General features: G+C 32.9%; 1 protein-coding gene across 3 annotated transcripts in view; it reads left to right on the top strand.

Annotated features, from left to right (window-relative positions):
• Window positions 1-19,782, top strand: part of LOC139517800 (uncharacterized) — a 116,543-nt gene extending 96,761 nt beyond the window's left edge. The window contains exons 13-16 of one of the 3 annotated variants that reach the window (XM_071309245.1): window positions 4,030-4,365; window positions 8,144-8,272; window positions 17,499-17,810; window positions 18,160-18,944. In XM_071309245.1, coding sequence (XP_071165346.1) covers window positions 4,030-4,365; window positions 8,144-8,235 — 428 coding nt within the window. In that variant the 3' untranslated portion in view covers window positions 8,236-8,272; window positions 17,499-17,810; window positions 18,160-18,944. Of the gene's footprint in view, window positions 1-4,029; window positions 4,366-8,143; window positions 8,273-17,498; window positions 17,811-18,159 lie in introns of all 3 variants that reach the window. The other 2 variants (XM_071309242.1, XM_071309243.1) reach the window with 2 other exon arrangements.
• Window positions 19,783-21,064: the final 1,282 nt, after the last annotated feature.

Below are 21,064 nucleotides of genomic sequence, written 5' to 3'. Positions count from 1 at the left end.
AATTCTGATATATGGGACTTATTTAATGAGTCAGTAGATAAAGCACTTGATTGTAATTTGCCAATTGTCCTTTGTGGTGATTTCAATTGCGATATGATGTCAAACACAAGTAACTCTTTCAAAAAGTTACTTAACCTTTTTAACTTAGAAACTGTTGTTGGGGAGCCTACCAACTTTACAACCCAAACTGGAACTTGTATTGATTTATGTGTGACTAATCGCAAGAACTTAATGAAATCAGTAACTGTTCTTACACCGATATGCAGTTCTCATTCTCCTGTTTCAGTCGAAATTTCATTTAAAACTGTTAAACAACTATCGTTTAAAAGAAGAATTCGTGATTTTAAGCGTGCAGATTATGGAGTAATTAAAAACCATTTGAACGATACTGACTGGGATGATGTTGTTTTTAATTCAAATAATATAAATGGTGTTTATATGAACTTTGTCAGAACATTCGAAAGTACTGTCAATAGATATATACCTACTAAAACTATAAGGGTGAGACCATATGATAAACCTTTTAAGAACAATTTAATAATAAACAAGATAAGAAATCGTAATAGAATTCACCAAAAAGCGAAAACTTCAAATAATCCAGATCACTGGAAAACATTTAGAGAAATTCGTAATGAAATTATCAGCTTATTTAGAAAGGTAAAAGAAGATTATAAGTGCAAACCGACATCTCAACTTATTGAAAAAAATATTCCTCCTGGTAAATGGTGGCGTATTGCCAAGTCTGTATCAAATTTTACTTAACATAAAGATTTACTCCCTATTTTGAACATGATGGCCAAATTTTTATTCATCTAATGAGCAAATCAGAGATCCAGAACAATCATTTTGCTAATATTGATACAGAACCAGAAATTCCTGATAATAATGAGCCTCATTCATGTCATTTAAATAAATTTGTCGTCACTGAGAAAGAAATTTTAAATCAGTTAAAAATCTTGAATGTTAATAAACCTGCTGGACCTGACGGTGTCAGTCCTAGAATTTTATAAGAGGTTGCTAGCTCTATTTCTAAACCATTAACTAAGTTATTGAATATGTCTCTATCAGTTAAAAAGGTTCCACCCTTATGGAAAATTGCACATGTTAATCTATTTTTAAAGAAAAAGGTAGTCCACATTCAGCTCTAAACTATCGTCCAATATCTGTTACTAGTATTGTTTGTAAGATTATTTAAACATTTGTATAATTATATGAGAAGTAATAACTTTTTGTCAAAGTTTCAATCTGGTTTCCAGCCAGGTGACTCTACTGTTAATCAGTTAATTCAAATATATCATAAAACTATTAGTAATATGGATAGTGGGAGGGATGTAAGGTTTGTATTTTGTGATGTATCTAGAGCTTTTGATAAAGTTTGGCATAAAGAATTATTACAGGATTACGATGCAATTCCTCCAGACAAAAACTTTATATTGAATTAGGTTTAGAAACTCTGAAGAATAGACGTAATAAACATAAGCTTATACTATCCTATAAACTATTAAATGGGATGACACCTACATACTTATATGAGTTAGTCAAGCCATATCTTCCCAGACAAACCCCTTATACTTTGAGGAATGAAAATAACACTTTTCACCCGTCTCTTGCTAGAACTAGTTCTTATTTTAATAGTTGCATTCCTTCCACTATAAGACTTTGGAATAGTCTTCCTTTGAGTTTACAAATATCACCAAGTTTGGGTATATTTAGAAGTGGACTGGATAAGTTTTGTAGCACTGATGATATACTTTAACCTTTCAACTATGGGATAAGGAAACTTAATACAAGTCATTGTCAACTCAGAAATAATGCTAGCAACCTAAAATCTCATCTTTTTAATCAGTTCTTATCCGAGAACACTTTTTGTATACTGTAATCACCCTGTTTAGGATAACAAACATTTATTTCTCATTTGCCCTAAGTACAATGATGTAAGACAGATCCTTCTTGATTCCATTAACTCCATTGCTGATAATGTTGATATAAATATTGAATTATTACTTTTTGGAAACAGATTATTTTCATATGATATGAATATTTCTATTTTTAAATTTGTTCATAAAAATATCAGTGACACAAAAATAAAGCTATGCAATAAATTCATTTTACAGTTTCTTGTAGTGTCAGAACTCTTGGCCATCTATTTGTTTATACTTATTCTTTTGCATATCCAGTCAGGATTCTACTTCTTCAAAACCTATCCCCATTACGCCATTTTAACAATCGAAGAAATGGAAGCCATTGTAGGGATGACGCGCTGCCAATCTTGATCTTGGAAACCGATAAATTCATCCACATTGCACTATTTGATACGATCCTTATATGTCAGTTGTATTTTGAAAGACAAATATATCAACTAGCTAATGAGCATCAGTTAATGATCTTGTCAGCATTGATTCAAATAAAAAATATTGTCTGATCGGTTGTCAGGTGGAATTTTCGAAAATTCATAAACATTTAAAAAAAATTCTAATTAAACCATTGTACTAGATAAATATTTCGTAGAGGGGCAGACTAGATTTTTAAGTGGTTGAAGAGAATAAACCCTAGTTATCACACCCAAAAAAAAAATCATAATTTTTCAAAGATATGCATTTTCATCATCCAACTTGAAAGACTTACTGTCGTCAAGTACTTTCAGTAAAAAAAAATTGCTATTCGAACACACCTACTCTTTTTTGGGATTCATTAGATATGTATTTCACTTGACCCATATATTTCATCTTTTAGTACTGTGATTTTTTTATGTAATAACGTCAACCTATAGCTTTGATATATAAAAATGATAGAATCTGAAGAGAGACGATGTATGAGATATTCTTGCTATGTACGATATCAAGACAAAATATTTAACTCAATCACACCCTAACATAACGAGGGGCACTCGATTTTCTCTTTTCGATACAATTGTTACCCATTTTTTGGATTTTTTTCCTCAGTCACATAATGGAAGGGCAGACACGAAAATTGAAGAACTAATAAATTGATATGTTTTCCGTCCTTGGTAAAAAAAAATATCGGAGATTATGCATTTTCTACATCCAACTTGAAAGATACCCATGTCGTCGACTTGATATCTAATTGTTCTGCTTTATACTTTATATTTTAATTATACAAAACTTTGTTTGAAAAATATAAAGTCTCAATATTATGTTCCTCCTTATGGTCCAATTACACAGTTATCGTCCCTTGAAATACGTTGTCCACGGATATAGTGTGTTACTATCCAATCTTTTTTAAACCCCTTCCACATTTATTTCTTCATATTCCATGCCTCAAACAGCAAGTAGGGTAATCAAATTACACTATGAAAGAATAATGATTCTTGAATTTACAAGTAAAGTAGTGATTTGGTCCAGCTGAAAAAAGTTAGAAATCAGCATTTCGGGAGTTGTCAAAATTGAAGATTTCAAGACCTCCTGCACAAAAAATTATCCATATTTTGAGTTAGTCGATGAAGTTTACTATAATTTTGATATAATTTGTCCCAAAATTAGTAACCATACTGTAAAAATATTATTGAGAAAGCGCAGGTGTGATTTTTTTTATTTCCATTGATGGTCTAAAGGAAATGCACTTAGTCTACCAAATAACTCGGATCTAAGGAGTCGTACTCCAGAGACATTTCCTGTACTTCTTACACAATTTTATTTCTTAACAACGGGACGGGAATCTAATGTTCTGGGATTTATTTTTTTAATTATAAAATACAGCAATCCAGTTTATCATACGCATTATTGTACTTGTATATTCTTGGTCCTTGCTTCTCAGTAATCTGTACGATCGTAATCCGGCTTTCCTGATTTGAACTTCCAAGCAAACAATTGTTTCAAAATTGTTACACAATTAAGTGAGTTTGGTCCGATTTCTTTTGCAAAGATATGTGTCATCAGATATTGTTACGTTTCTTTGGTATATCTAATATCTGAAATTGATTTAAAGCTGTACGAATGAGTTATTCGACCTATCTCTTTTTATAAACCTCTTATTAACCTCTTATAATTTGACTTTTTCTTGTCTATTTAGATAAATGTGACAGTAACATCTCTTCTGTCACCGTTGGAGAACCAATATGTATAACTCTTACAGAAGAATTCACCAGTAGCCCATCACGTATACATGTAAGACAGATGTCATCTCAATATTTGGGTTCACTCCAGTCATTTTCTGTCAATGTATCAATAGATCCTTTTGTGCAACACAATGAGGATGTCATAATCGGTTACAACTCTTCAAGAACTAACAAAGAATTTCGTTTCGCTTTGAAAAAGGCTACATGTGACAACGTAGGAAAATACAACATTACATTCGAATATAGTGATGGGAAAGTAAAATCATTAAAATGGAAATTCAGATTAGAAGGTATGTTTATTAGTAATGATCATCAATCAAACATTCCAAAGTAGACGTTGCGTTTATAACTATTTATAATGATTGCATTACATTTACTATACATGCTAAAACTTGTAAGTTAAATATCAGTCACATTTCCTTGACTATAAAAATGACACCTTTTGAAAAAATATTTTTACTAATTTGAATTTTGATTTCAAACAAAAATGAAATTTCAGCAAAATTAATTAAAGTTAGAATGACCACTCATTTATTTACCTCGTATTTTGACATGTGAATAAGTTAAACCAGATTTCGTTACTTGTAAAGCAATTGATTGCTGCTTGAAAAATAAAAACCATCAATCAGATATTTCATTTAAATAATAGTTTTCCGAGATTAAAATCTTTACAAGGATTTCCCATCCCCTTTATGAAATATGAGGACGGAAAAGTGCACTTCCTTGATAAAAAAAATCGGATAGGTAGAATTATAAAATCAATTAATTGATTTATCCCTCGCTTAATTATAATTTTTTGTTTCTTTTTCAAAACTTTCATATATTTTCAAAGCTGCAAGTCAAATCATAGACTAAAACTGGTACTTTGTAAAAACTTGTTCACACTAACCAAATATAAATTACCTAGCGTGGGACGTTTGTCTTCTCTCCAGGAAAAATTTCAGTGCAAACTAGCTTGATTCCTGCAACTACTGGACTCTTGACACAAAGCAGTCAAAATTCCACATGAACCATCTGGTTATTCTTTTTGCCTATCATTATTTGATATACGGTTTATCAAAGTCCAAGTAACGGAATCTGGAACTTATTCATTACATATCTCAACGAACGAACGTACATTTGTAATGTAGGTACTGGTGGTACTTGTATGTTTACAAACATTCTTAAAACTTGAAGGTGTTAGTATGTGTACACTATATTTGTTTGTAATCATAGAAAAGAAAGAAATACATTAAATATACCGCCTTTAAAATACGTTTTAAAGTTTCCGAAAGCGTTAGGTATCTTACAATGTAAATGGTTGAAAATGATTTCGTTCAGTAATATTCTGATTCTTTTTTGCCCGTTAATCAACAGAGGGTAGTTGCTGCTGTTTCATCTAAGTGCAGTAGTGCTTTACATCGTGTATTAACATGTACAATAAGAGTATTTACAAAGTGTATGATGCATATTAAAAACATGATGATAAGATTATAGCTCTTCAATTATTCGAGGGTATACTCCACTTTGTTGAATTTTGACTGTATTTTAACACAGAGTGAATGTGTCTTCTTCGTCTAATATTCGACATGTAGTATTCTGATATGTCTGCAGCAATCTGATGTTAAATTACCGTTTGGAATATAAATATAAAAAAGAAGATGTGGCATGATTGCCAATGAGTCAACTATCCACAAAAGACCAAAATGACACCAACATTAACAATTATAGGTCACCGTACGGCCTTAAACAATGAGCAAAGCCCATACCGCATATAGTCAGCTATAAAAGGCCCAGATAAGACAATGTAAAACAATTCAAGCGAGAAAACAAACGGCCTTATCTATGTAAAAAAATGAACGAAAAAAAAATGTGTAACACGTAAACAAACGACAACCACTGAATTACAGGCTCCTGACTTGGGACAGGCACATACATAAATAATGTGGCGGGGTTAAACATGTTAGCGGGATACCAACCCTCCCCTAACCTGGGACAGTGGTTTAACAGTACAACATAAGAACGAAATATAAAAATCAGTTGAAAAAGGCTTAACTCATCAGATAGACAAAAAACAAAAATGGACATGGCCGGGTACTTATACATTCCGACACAAAAAGACACAATGAACAAATCTGAGAGTAATCGCAGTTATCTGACAGCTAGTTCAAAGCCATTAACAACTAATAAAAAAATTATGCTTCTAAGACTAAGCAATAAATCCGTACACATCCGACATACAATGGATTTAGTGTAAAGACGTCATAAACAGCCGGGGAAAACATGACCTTGTGCAATGCTATGTTACAGGTATCGACAGATTGTAGATCCATGAAAATGTATATAACATACTAGTAATATTTAGTTAGCTTTTAATCTACTAATAACAAAGTCAATATTTATACCAATAAAAACAATATTCAATGATCTTATCACAATGTTGAATAGGTAACCTTTAAAAATAAGATTATTTAAAGGAGCAACAAGTTTACATGGATCCTTTCTAAATTTCCGGGCACGGTTAACAACATTTCCGTAAAAATGAGGATGTGCTATCCCGTTTGAAATAAGTTTTCTACCGGAACAACCAAACTTCAAAGCCAAATCCTTATATCTATGGAGAAATTTAGTAAAGGTTTTAAGTAATTTATGGTAACGATATCCCTGGTTTAATAATTTACCAGTAATACATAGATTGCTTTCGTTAAAATCAAAAACGTCACAACAGACACGGGCATAGTAAACAAGTTGCGAAATATAAACACAGTAAGATGGTGCCAAAGGAACATCACCATCTAAAAATGGAAAATTAACAATAGGGAAGGAAAAATCGTCTCTTTTGTCGTAAACTTTAGTGTGTAGTTTCCCGTTTAAAACCGAAATATCTAAATCCAGGAAAGAACAGTTATTACCGAATACATTTGATTTATTTAAAGTAAGTTCCTTGGGGTAAATTTCAGCAGTATATTGAGAAAACTCTTGATTATTTAACGAGAAAATATCATCAAGATAACGGTAAGTGTTGTTGAATTTATCAATTAAATGCAATTTCGACGGGTCTTTCTTGAGTTTAGTCATAAACTCTGATTCGTAACAGTACAAAAATAAGTCTGCTATTAAAGGGGCATAATTAGTGCCCATGGGGATACCTACAACCTGTCGATAAACTTTGTTGCCGAAACGTACGTAAATATTATCAAGGAGAAAATTAACAGCCTCAATCATCTCATCACACCTCCAGTAAATATACAGTATCTAGCATATTTACCTTTCTCATTAGAGAAGAAGGCTTTAAATGAGTTGCAGCAAATATATCTACATTCAGCTTTACCAAACGACCATTTAATTCAATGGGAAAACTTTTGTTTAATAAGATAGTGTGGAAGTGTAGTGAAAGAGTAGAAAAATCAAAACTATTAACAGAATCAAAAGGACCATCAAAAGCCAGCAATTTATCTAAAACATCCAAAGAATTTTTTACACTCCAAAAATGGTTTATACCACTATGTTCATATATTTTATTACAATAATTTATGATAAGCCCTTCAATAGTAGTTAGTGAACTAGTTAAGAGCACTGACAGATTAGTTGTAGAACACTTACTAGAGGCCGAGATGAAACGATATTTAAATGTGTTTTGTGTAGTTTAGGTAGACAATACATAGTAGGGACCTTCAAATGTTCAGAAGAAGCCTTAAGCTTTGATGTGGTTGTGATATGCTTGTTTACTATATGACTCTCTGTGAAGCAGATGGACTTAAATGTAGATTAATTTAAAATTTCATTCTTAAGAACGTCCGTGTAGTATTTACGTCATACCACAACCACATTGTTGGCTGCTTTGTCGGCCGGTACAAACACAAACCGCTTTGAAAGTATTTGAAGTTTATTTCTTATTCTGGAAATGTTGTATTATGTACTCTATTATTTACTTCTAATTATTTTCAAAATGTGATATTCTCTTATCTACCACATTCTTACATTTATTTAAATAAGAATCAAGAGATTTTTTATCAGATTTTTCCCGTTTACAAAATGAGTAAAGAGCATCTTTGGTGACTTGACGACACTCTTTCCAATCTATTTTAGATGGAGGACGATATTTTGGTCCTTTCTTCAAAAAGTTTTTAACCTCTCTGTCCTGGACGATATTGAGGTCCCCTGTAATAACATGGTTTTAAGAAGGCTATGTTTAAAAGCGTCATTCTACCAGTTTTGGTAAGTTTAAGTGTTGCATGTTATTCGTCATAAATCCTATATGGTATTCATAGATGCATGAAACAAATCCCTCGCTGCATGTTGTTGTATCATTTCTTTTATATGTACATCCTTCAAATGCGGGTTCCACACTGAACTGCTGTGTTTGAAAAGTGGTCGTTCTAGAGCCAGATTTGCCTTTAACTTATGTCTTACGGAAAAAAACTCTTAGTTAACTCCAAGGTTTAGGTTATGGATGATAACTTCTAATTGAGTATTGCGAATGTAATATGGTTGATTGATTAGTTCTCGGATGATACCTGGAGTACACAGCACTTCCTGGAGTTTACAGACACTTTCCAGTCAAGAAACCATCTTTCTAGCCCTGTGAGATCTTTTGGTATATGTAGTAGATTGGATGTGTCTGTACACCGCGCAGTCGTCTGCGGAAAGTCTTGTGCTTGTTCCTGGACTGGCATTGGTATCAAAATCACTAAACAAACTGGCAAAATAGAAATGTTTCCTTTTTGGAAACCAGTTTATCTGAAACATCGACACACTATGTTTTCAGTTTGTTAAGAAGATGTTGATGTGGTGATTTGTCAAATGCTTTACCGAAATCGAAGAGAATAATGTCTGCTTTGCTTTTTTGTTGGCTTATTTAGGCTAGATCTTCGAATGATATTAACACTTTTTTTCTGTAATGGCCCTGTATTAATGCCCAGTTTGTCTGTATTAAGGTCAGTTTGGGTTTCTAATGAACAGTCATTTTTGGCAATAATGAACTTAGTTGATTAATAAATATCAATATTGTTATTTGTATCACCTTTATACGACAACATACTAATAGGAAAACTTTTAAGCTCCATATGGTAAACTTCAATATCTATGTCATCACCCTAGTTAACCCCCCTCCCCGATCTTAGTAAAAGAGTGGACAATTGAGTTACCTTTTACGTTTGTAAAGCATCGAGGTATTTAAAGAATTAGATAGGTTATTTAGTTTTTTCGACCAAAGATGAATAATTTTTTGTTGGAGGTATTGAAAATCATACTAGATAATACCTCCTTTTTCTTTGATGGAAAATATAATCTACAGATCTCTGGTGCAGCTACGGGAACAAAATTTTCTCCAACATACGCAATTCTCGTGATGGGATTTCTAGAGGATAAAATGTATCAACAAGTTAAAAGTGAATGTGATACATAAAATCGGAATGAAAGCGATTCTTAGACGACTGTTTTATCATTTTAAACAAAGTCACAATTTAGAGAAGTTTCTTAATCTGAAAAACACACTTCATCGTCCGATTAAATTTACCATCGAATCAGGCGAACATAGGCTGCCATGTCTTAGATATTTTAATATAAAAGAATGGAACAACCTTACCCCCAGATATATATAATAAGACGGACACCCACCAATACCAGAATTTTCATTTATGTCATCCCTCACATACGAAACGAAACATCCCGGTTTGTCTTGCATGACATGTTTGTACAATTGTTAGTAATGAGTCCACGAAGGAAAACGTTTGAATGAACTATAGGTGATTTTGAAAGAACAAAACTATTTAAACCCACTAATATATTAGGGAATAGAAAAGGCAAAAGCAATACCAATGACCAATGATGGCACGTATAAAGAGAGTAAAACAAAACTTATTCCGTTTATTAGCACTCATAACTCGTACAATCTTGGCATATTCAACTTGATAAAAGCAAATTTACCGGTTTTACAAAATACGAAAAAATAAAAAAAAAAAGAAGCTTTTCCCTATAGAAAATTTCATAAAGTAAAAGACAGCCTTTAAATCTTAAAAAGATTTAACAAGGGCTTAATTTTATTACCTTAATGGATTACAATACAACGTTTCAAAATGTAAGGACCCTAGATATGGTCTTTGTGAATATATGAAAACCGGCCCGCAAACCACATAAAAAAAGCCAAACCATTGTTCCAAATGCAGACATTAATTAAAAAACGGTAGACCTAATTTACTGTATTTTATGTAGCACTTGAAAGGAATGGTACATCGGACAGACTGGTAATTCAATTTGTCAAAGAGTCCGTATTCATAGACAACAGATACGAGATCCGTCTACACAAATGCAAGATGTGCGCGAACATTTCGAAACGTGCAATAATGAAACATTTACTGTATAAACGTTCTATAAAATGAACGAATCGAACAAATATAAAAGACTGGCAAATGAAGCACCCTGTCTTTTATTAAACACGTTTGATTTATCTCCCCTTACCATTATTGTAATGTAAAAAACGTTACCAACGGTAGAGTTGTCAAAGATATTGTAAAAAAAGTCGCTTGAAGATTTCCACAAGTCATGAAAGCGCTAGTGACAATATTTTAACGAAATGTTATTAATTGATGTGAAATGTAGTTGGCGAAATTTTAATATATATATGTAAGACTCTGAACCGCGATGGTACTCCTAACCGCGATGGTTTGACGCTGAAATGATTTTTTGTATCACGCTGAAAAGCGATTGTGGCATTGTGACGCTATCTTGTTGATAGCTACGCCGAAGAACGATGGAGGACTGAAGTATGATAGTTTATAAACAAACTACATGTTTATGCTTTTATTGATGATGTATTTGTCAATTTGCATGTTAGAAGCAGTTATGTAGGTTTTTAAGTTGATAAGGGGTCTTTTTAAATTTAAACACGACAAGAAATGAGGAGAATTTGTGGAAAGGGAAAAGTTAACCTACTGTAGTAATTTGTTTTCGAAATCTACATTTCGATCCTTCCTTTTAAATACGATAGGACGTGAATCCTCTTATTAGAATAACTTGATTCATGTTGTGATATCTTGAATGATTATATATATTCTATGATAGACGTGAAAATCTCATCCACTTTATGGGAATTTTGATTTATATGTTTATGTGTTACTATGAATAAGAATGTGTTGTGTATTGTTGTCATTATTTCAATCAGGAGCGCCTATATTGGAAAAAAACGAATTTTGAACTAAATACATACGGGTCCGCATACAAACTCTCTGTATTTTAACATACGGTACACGAGGATCTCAAAGTTAAGATAAGAGTATATTGTCCACAAAAAGTCTTGAAGAAATCAAAGAGGACGAACTCTATCATTTGGTTTGGAGCTGTAATGAAAACCGACAGACATAGACAAACATGAATGTAGATTTATATACTTTTAAATAAATCTACATGTACTTCTCAAAATAATCTGTAGATTTTAAATAAGCCACTATACGCCTAATAGACCATCATAAATCAGCGAACGGACATTCACACTTTGCCGTAGACTATCGTACTTCAGCGTTACCATCGCACTTCAGCGTCCCAATCGCACTTCCGAGTCCTACATATATATATATATATATATATATATATATATATATATATATATATATATATATATATATATATATATATATAAACGCCTAAAAAGTGTACATAACAACACCAATAACACAAAAAGGAACTATAAATGTAATTATTTATAAATATTTCGGATAACAGATATCCTTCGTCAGTCAGATTCTGATGGTAAATGAATCATCTTTAAGTCTTCTTAGATTAAACTTTAACTAAATCTTGAAATTTATACAATAAAAAAGGCAAACCGAACATCAGTTAAGACGCTTGCACCATTCCAAAAATATGTTGAATATTCAATGTTGAATGTTATCCGAAATATTTATAAATAATTACATTTATAGTTCCTTTTTGTGTTATTGGTGTTGTTATGTACACTTTTTAGGCGTTTATATAATTTATTTTATTGTGTACATGTATCGTTACTTGTAACGATCCAGCGCCCTCGTGGGAAAAATCGTTGACTATTATTCAGACGTTTTATATATATATGCTAAAGCAAATTTACAGATCTAACATTGTTGGGTTGATGTTTAGACGAGTTGTATATATATATATTATATGGCATTCCAAATACCGTTTCGATCCCTAACATCACTGAAGAGACATTTATTGTCGAAATCTGGATATGGTGTACTAAAGAAATATTGACGCCGAAGTTTGTGGCTCTACATCCTGTCCACAAGTTAACATTTTTTTTTCTTTCTGTGACGTATTAAATTTATATTGAGATCCATTTTGTTACATCTTGTGATCAATTTTATTTGGCAATCGCCAATGGCAGTCAGCAGGGTTAAAGAACATCAGTTGTTCGACCTGTTAGTCAAATGCGTTTTGTTTAAATATACTTTTTCACTCTTTTGGTCTTTTGGAAAATGTTGTTTGTGCTGTTTTTAGACCCTTCTACAACGAAATTTGTTTGACATGCACACGTATAAAAATTGCGGTTTTTATCCAACGCAGTCATAGGTTTGAACGTAGTTTTCAATTTAGACTCGTATATATATATATATATATATATACAACTCGTCTAAACATCAACCCAACAATGTTAGATCTGTAAATTTGCTTTCGCAAATTTTTGGTTCTTCCCTCGCCGGGATTCGAACCCATGCTACTGTGATATCGTGACACCAAATCGCCTGCACTGCAGCCGTCCCGCTAGACCACACGACCACCTGGGCTCTCAAAAAAAGAGCTTTCGGTGGCCATATGTTACCTTTCCACGTCAGTTTTAATCTAGCGGCGTACTACAGTACATGATACATAAGGCATGAAGATGTTATTGTTACAGATCAGCTAAATTATCTATAGTAAAAATCCTTCAAATTAATGTAAGATACAGTCACAGAAAATAATTATATTCATAAGTACGTCTGAGTCAGTGACAACCCTACAACAGATGTATCCATCGGATCGCCATCAATGATGGTGATACATGGCTGTGTACATAATGTATATACAACTCGTCTAAACATCAACCCAACAATGTTAGATCTGTAAATTTGCTTTCGCAAATTTTTGGTTCTTCCCTCGCCGGGATTCGAACCCATGCTACTGTGATATCGTGACACCAAATCGCCTGCACTGCAGCCGTCCCGCTAGACCACACGACCACCTGAGCTCTCAAAAAAAGAGCTTTCGGTGGCCATATTTTACCTTTCCACGTCAGTTTTAATCTAGCGGCGTACTACAGTACATGATATATAAGGCATGAAGATGTTATTGTTACAGATTAGCTAAATTATCGATAGTAAATATATATGTGTGTATTTATCGATGATTTGATAATCGGCAGTCTTTGGAGGTCAACTCACAGTCAAGATGATGTCAAGACTAAAAAACACACGAAACTAAGAATTGGAAATTGTTAATTTCGACTTTGTATAATTTGGTAAAAATGTTTTCATGGTTTTAAATCAATCATAAGAAAATATAGGTCAAAATCAGTGAACCTGAATGTGACAGCTAGTGTCCCTTTAAAGAATACTAGAACACACCCGCGAAATCGCGGGCATATACAGCTTTTGGACTGTTGTAGGATGCTTTTTTGTAAAAGATATTATGTATGGAGAATTTCACAAAAGGTATCAAAAGCCTTCTCCCTAAAGTCCGATATTTGTTTCCTTTCTGTTAAATTCAATTATTTTCGTGTTTCTGGCCTCAGACCACAATTATTCTTCTCCTTTGCTACAATGCGTCTTTTGGTAAAAGTCAAATCAAATTAAAAATTTGCATTGTTTAAAACATAAAATAAATGTAACTGGTTATATGTAGACCATTTTAATCTAATAAAATATGCTTCTAGAACAATCCATCGGTACTTTTTCTTTTGAGAGCCTTATTAACATGCAAATGGTATGATATGAATCTTGTATAAATGACTAAGACCGACTAAGGCTAATTTGAGGGGTGGTCGGAGGGGTCCTAATCCCGAAATCCCGGGCTATAAACAATGAAATCCCGAAATGCAGAATTGAAAGAAATTCTTATCCCGAAATCGAACAAATATATTCCCGGATCTCGTAAGGATCAATCCACAAATCCCGACGTCTCGATAAGGTCATGCCTCCCTCTAATCTGTACCTTACTTTCATTTTTGCCAAATCACTTTTTTCCTTTTCAACAATAAATTTGTATGCCTCTTTCATGGGCATTATGTTTCTAGTCTGTGCATCCGTGCGTCCGTCCGCTCGTCTTTCCCGCTTCACGTTAAAGTTTTTGGTCGAGGTCGAATACAGAGTCTCTATATATTGAAGTATTACAATCGTAGTTTACATGTTGAAAATAATTCAGTGTCCTCTCTAGGAGTGATTCTTGCAATCTAAACACCATGATATAGAGAATGCTCTGAATGGCTTATTTGTTTTTCATTTTTATTATCTATCATACGATTGGTTCAGTGGCGGATCCAGGAATTTTCATAAGAGGGGGGCCCACTGACTGACCTAAGAGGGGCCCGCTCCTGTCAGGCTTCAGTGATTCCTTATATATCAATGCAGAATTGAAAGAAATTCTTATCCCGAAATCGAACAAATATATTCCCGGATCTCGTAAGGATCAATCCACAAATCCCGACGTCTCGATAAGGTCATGCCTCCCTCTAATCTGTACCTTACTTTCATTTTTGCCAAATCACTTTTTTCCTTTTCAACAATAAATTTGTATGCCTCTTTCATGGGCATTATGTTTCTAGTCTGTGCATCCGTGCGTCCGTCCGCTCGTCTTTCCCGCTTCACGTTAAAGTTTTTAGTCGAGGTCGAATACAGAGTCTCTATACATTGAAGTATTACAATCGTAGTTTACATGTTGAAAATAATTCAGTGTCCTCTCTAGGAGTGATTCTTGCAATCTAAACACCATGATATAGAGAATGCTCTGAATCGCTTATTTGTTTTTCATTTTTATTATCTATCATACGATTGGTTCAGTGGCGGATCCAGGAATTTTCATAAGAGGGGGCCCACTGACTGACCTAAGAGGGGGCCCGCTCCTGTCAGGCTTCAGTGATTCCTTATATAAGTAACCATTTTTTTTTCCCAAAAAGGGGGGCCCCCCCCCCCTAAATCCGCCTCTGGGTTGTACTTGTGTCACATGTTTTACTTATTTTAATATATATGCAACTGGTATGACCCCTTAAATAGTTAACATTTCAAAGAAAACAGAAGACAGAATACAGAGAGTCATAAGACATAAGACATAAAGATTTATTTAGAGTCGGTATAAGCAAGCATTTACAAACATAAGCTCTGATATATAAAAGTAGTATAATCGTACTTTACATGTAGATAAACGCGAAAAATAATTGTCCTGTATAAGGAGGTATAGTAGTTGTGGTTCTTGCGATCTAAACACCATGATATGGAGAACGCTCTAATTGGCTTAAATTTATTTTCATTTTTGTAATCTATCATACGATTGGTTGTTTTCAAACCGGAAGTATTATCCATGACTAAACTTTAGTCTGATGACGGAATCATATCCGGACTCCTTTTTTGTCGTTTTTCTCCCAAAATCACTCAATCTGAATAGTCATAAGAATGGATGACAAATGCGACTATGCATGTTACCTATAGGACACAGAGGCATGATGATTGATTTATTGTGGAAGGAAGAGAAGCGACACCAAAAATGAGGTCTTCTCGTTTAATAGTATAGATATGGTTTATATATTGCATTTGGCACCTTAATGCACATATACACTTTGGTATAGCAAATTTCAATTTACCTTTGCTTTCTCTGCTTTCTGTGCTTTTTCTGCTTTCTCTGCTTTCTATAATTTCTGTGCATCTGCTTTGCCGTTACAACTTTGCCAAATAAACACCTTATTTACCTTCTGAAACACTAAATCCTTCACTCTTTACCTTGTTGTTGGAGTACTTAAACAACGTCGATACTGCTCTTCGTCGTTGTTTTACCTTTTACCTGTTCCGCTTCTAGGTAGCTCGTGATTTCTTTTTAATATTTAAATTGTTCATTGCTTACATGTCTTTATTTCTATATTTCATTATCAATTGATTTAATGATTTGTTTATGTTTACTTATGAAACGTGTAAAGGTATCTGACCGTTGCCAATCACATATTCTACATACTTTTAATAATTAAAGCGATACAATTAACACAATGCATGTTGATATATGAGGATTCAATTTATAACTGTATGTATTTTTCTTAATATGCCTTGTGTGAGGTCTGTCTCAAATTGATAACGGAACAAGTCGGTATGAAGCAAAGCTCAAATATATCTGTTGGAGTACTAGCCATATTCACATTAACAAACGACAACAACTGAATTACAGGCTCCTAACTTTGGACTTTCACATACATAGCGATATAGAACGTGGCGGGGTAAAACATGTAAGCATGGTCCCAGCATGGTCCTAACTCTCCTAAATTTGGGCAGTGTTGTAACAGTACAACATAAGCCTATTTCAACTGATTTTTACAGTTCGTTCTTATGTTGTACTGTTACACCACTAACTTTGTCCATTTCAATTTGAAAATAGTGCAATTGGGCACTCCAGGGTATCCGTACAATTGTCAATAACCCGGAACCGTCATAAAAATCTAACAAATAATCGGAAATTTATGACAGTTGGTATGCCAACTTAACTGTTATATTCAGCAATTGAACAATTCAACATGAACTGTTTATGTAGTCGAACTGCGCGCCTCGCATATTTGAAAATAATAGACCTGTTATCTTTGATAACTATCATTCGAATGATATATAGTCATAGGATTTTTTTGTTGGGGTTCAGACTGCTCAATGTTTTGATTTTTTCATTGGTTAGAATTGTGACTTGTGGTTTTTCTTTTAATACTTTGTAACAAATCTATTTTTTTTTTCTATATGTAATACTTGGTATCGTAACCAGAAGGATGGGGTAACACTTTTCGTTCCGTTTGGAGTTTTGATAAAAATGCTGATGTACACGAGTGGGTATTCAAAGTCAAATAACATGAGCAAACCAGTAAGAGAAAATATCAATGGAATGTGCAGGTGAACCGTGTGTTGTACAAGCATGAGTCCCATAGCCGGATTTTTGATATTCACAAATTTATCTACAGGAATTGTTTTCACTAAATCCTCATGACACATTATGCAAGCACCGAATCGAACAGTATGCGCAGACTTCTGGCGCATGTATCAACTTTGAGTTGATGAGCTTGATTACACATCCGCGACCCCTAAACTTGAGGTGAGCACGCTTCTGTAAAAATGTTTTCTATAAACAATCATTTCCTCGTTCATATGTATAATTCAAGTTAAGTTTTTTTCCCCAATGAGTTGCTTTTTGTTAACGCTGAAGTCACTATATAGCTATCTATTAACAGATATTCATACATCTCTTTTTTTTCTTTTAGAACCAACGCTAAAGCATAGTGTTAATCGCATAAATGACAGCATTCATATCCGTTGTGAAATGAAGAACAATTGCAAGACCGGTTCCTTAAACTTGTTTGTAAACGATGGGGATTCATCACGTATGATACCTACCATGAATGATTGTAGTATTCCTGACAGGAAAAGTAGCTCAAAAATAATAGCTGAAGCGATAATTCCCCTATCGTGGTTTTCAGGAAATCAGACGATATCTTGTGTCCCACTTATGACTGACCAGAAACTTGCTGCTAACCTTACATCCACTATGGGCATCCCTATCTGTGAAGGGGATAGTATGTATTATCTTTATGATTTTCAACATTTATACATTATGTAAATGACTTCTTGGTGAAGGCAGGACATTTTCATACGTGACTATGTCTTAATGGAAAATTTACAAACGTATACAGTTAATAAGTTTGCAAAGGCAATATTTTTCTATTTTAGAACTTATTCATGTATTTATTATCATGGTTGAGCTGACAAAATATTAGAATGCATATATTGAGCTTATTTGTTTTTATTCAACTAAATTCATACTTTATTTTATCTATCATATATTCATAGTTAACGTGTTAGAATGTAATTATGTATTAAGACATTCACGAGAGACAGTGCTCATTACATGTTCCTCTTTTTCAGGTTGTAAACCTAATTGCGAGGACGATCCATACGGTATAGCATACTTTCAAGACAAGCATTTATGTAATATATTTTACCAATGTTCAAACGGAGACATATTTTTACAGAAATGCTTAAAAGGCACATCTTGGTCACATAGCAAGTGCACTTGTGTTCATTTTGATATTGCAATTTGTGATTGGAAAACATTCAAATTTTTTCAACCCGCTATGTCGTTTGAAAAATGCACCAAATTAAAGCAGGTGTAATAAAACTGAAAATGAAAATGGGGAATGCGTCAAAGGGAAGGAAGTGTCCTTCAGATGTGCCCTAAACAAATATGTAATACACATTAAAAAAATGTTTTACACAATGAACAGAGTATACGTTGAAAATCGATTTAGGAAATTGTATTCTTAGTTATAATCATCAAGAAAAGTGATGTTATAGAGTAATCCTGAATTATGTTCTTATAAGTTAAACACCGTAAGTCGTATTCATTAATCTGACTAAAACAGTATTGTTCGAAGAATTACTTACTGGAAATGTGATGTTTTGCACAGTTGTTTATTTAAATTCTCGACAAAAACTATGTATGCTCCCGAAATATGGTCCAACTACATGATTCAGGTAATACTATACCGATATACATGTACTTATTTAACACTTTTGATAAAAGACATATATAAATGAAGATGTAGTATGGGACAACTCTTTTATTATTCTGGCACTCTTTTCCCATATATAAAGAGCAACTGAATTTTATTTGTTAGAATGAATGTGGTTTAAATAATAAAGACTGAGGCGCACTTGTTTTTCATACATGATCAATCAACCATCTCTTACTACAATCTTTTAGAATCGTTGGTCAAAGATTAAGGATATTTGTAAATTTATTAATATTTTATTTATTGTGTCTGTTTAGTTAACGTATCAATGTAAATATAACGGAAATTAATGAGACTGTCATCTAAGTTAGAGGGTGACCGCCTTAAAACCAGATTTAATCCACCATTTCCTACATTAGAAAATTCCGGTACCAAGTCAGGAATATGAAAGTGTCCATTCGATTTTAATGCGTTTTGTTATTTGATTTTGCCATGTGATTATGGAATTTCCGAATTGATTTCCCTCTAATTTCATTATTTTTGTGATTTTACTTTTTACTTTATACAGTACGCACCATAGTAAAAGGCATCACGTAACAACTACAAAGTATTGTTACTATTCCATGTGCTTTAGATAAATACATGATTTACCGTTTGATAATATTTTTTAATTTTTAATTTGTTATTTTTGAATGTTAATTGATTAAAATTAATTCGAATGTTTAGATTAATAACCGATTAAATCTCGTCTAATCAATTGTTACAATTTGTAAGGCCATCTAGTGTATAACACTAAGTTCTTATTTTTTTTATAATTCTTTTTTCTGTATTTCTTCATCTTATACAATATTTATATTGATATTTTTCTATCAAAGAAAAATACAATACATGTTTATTAATGTTGACCTGTCATGATCAGCGCTTATATAAACATGCCCTCCCCATACAAAAAAAATTACAAAAAACAAACAACAAAAGAACAAAAGAACAAAACAAAAAAAAATACAAAAAAATACAAACAAACATACAAAACAAATACAAAAATAATACAAACATACAAACAAATTAAAAACAAAAATATAATCAAAGAAAATAAAAAATAAAAAAATCGTTGACTTATATTCATATACGATTAAATTGATATGAAACGATTATAAATATTATTATTAAGGCAACCTAATTATTCTATTCATAAATGTACTCATCATAACAAATTACATATATCTAGTTACATGCATTTATATTTGTTGTTGTTTTCCATCCTGACAATATCTGGAAATAATATAAAAAAAAACAGTATTTTAACTTAACTTGCAGACATCTTATACGTTCAGGTATTTCACATCCAATCTTTTATGGTAAATTAATATTCTTTACAAAGTACAAAAATCTCAGTATTCACATCAAAAGCTTGCAAAACCTTTAAACAGACTTATTAAGCAGGGATATAGTTACGATACTGTTTTCAGGTCAGTAAAGATTGCATATTTGGGTTTTGATATTGATTCACTTATAGGGTCTTTGCATCGGAACTAAACACATTTATCTAAAAAAAAAAACAGTTGTTGGCATGACAAGGGTTATATTCTTTTCATATCTTTTATGATAGTATGATACTAACCCCGAACGGGAGGGATTGTGCCTGATATTCATATGGTGAAGACATAATCTTTCAATCAGTTTAGTTGAGGTCTGAGGCTGGCATGTCAGTTAACTGCTAGTAGTCTGTTATTATTTATAAATTGTTGTCAATTTATTTATTTTCTTTTGTTACATCTTCTTACATCGTATTTGGACTTCTCTTGAACTGAATTTTAATGTGCGTTTTGTTATGAGTTTACTTTTCTACATGGGCTAGAGGTATAGGGGGAGGGTTGAGATCCCATAAACATGTTTAACCCCGCCGCAAGTTTGCGCCTGTCCCAAGTCAGGAGCCTCTGTCTTTGTTAGTCTTGTATGATTTTTAATTTTAGTTTCTTGTATATAATTCGGATTTTAGTATGACGTCCATTATCACTGTAATAGTATACATTTTTTTAAGGGACCAGCTGAAGGACGCTTACGGGTGCGGGAGTTTCTTGCTTCATTGAAGACACATTAGTGACTTTCTGCTGTTGTTTTTTTATTTCGTCTTGTTTTGTTTACCCATCGTTGAAAATGTAACAGAATTTAAAGAGAGTGTCGTAAAAGTGAGAGGATAAGCGCTATATGACACGTTTCAATCCACCATTTTCTACTTTTGAAAATACCTGTACCAAGTCAGGAATATGACATTTTTGCACATTCGTTTGATGTTTTTTTTTCATAAGATTAGGGAC

This window comes from Mytilus edulis, chromosome 3 (genome assembly GCF_963676685.1).
Source record: "Mytilus edulis chromosome 3, xbMytEdul2.2, whole genome shotgun sequence".
NCBI lineage: Eukaryota > Metazoa > Mollusca > Bivalvia > Mytilida > Mytilidae > Mytilus > Mytilus edulis.
This window is presented reverse-complemented; position numbering and strand designations above follow the sequence as displayed.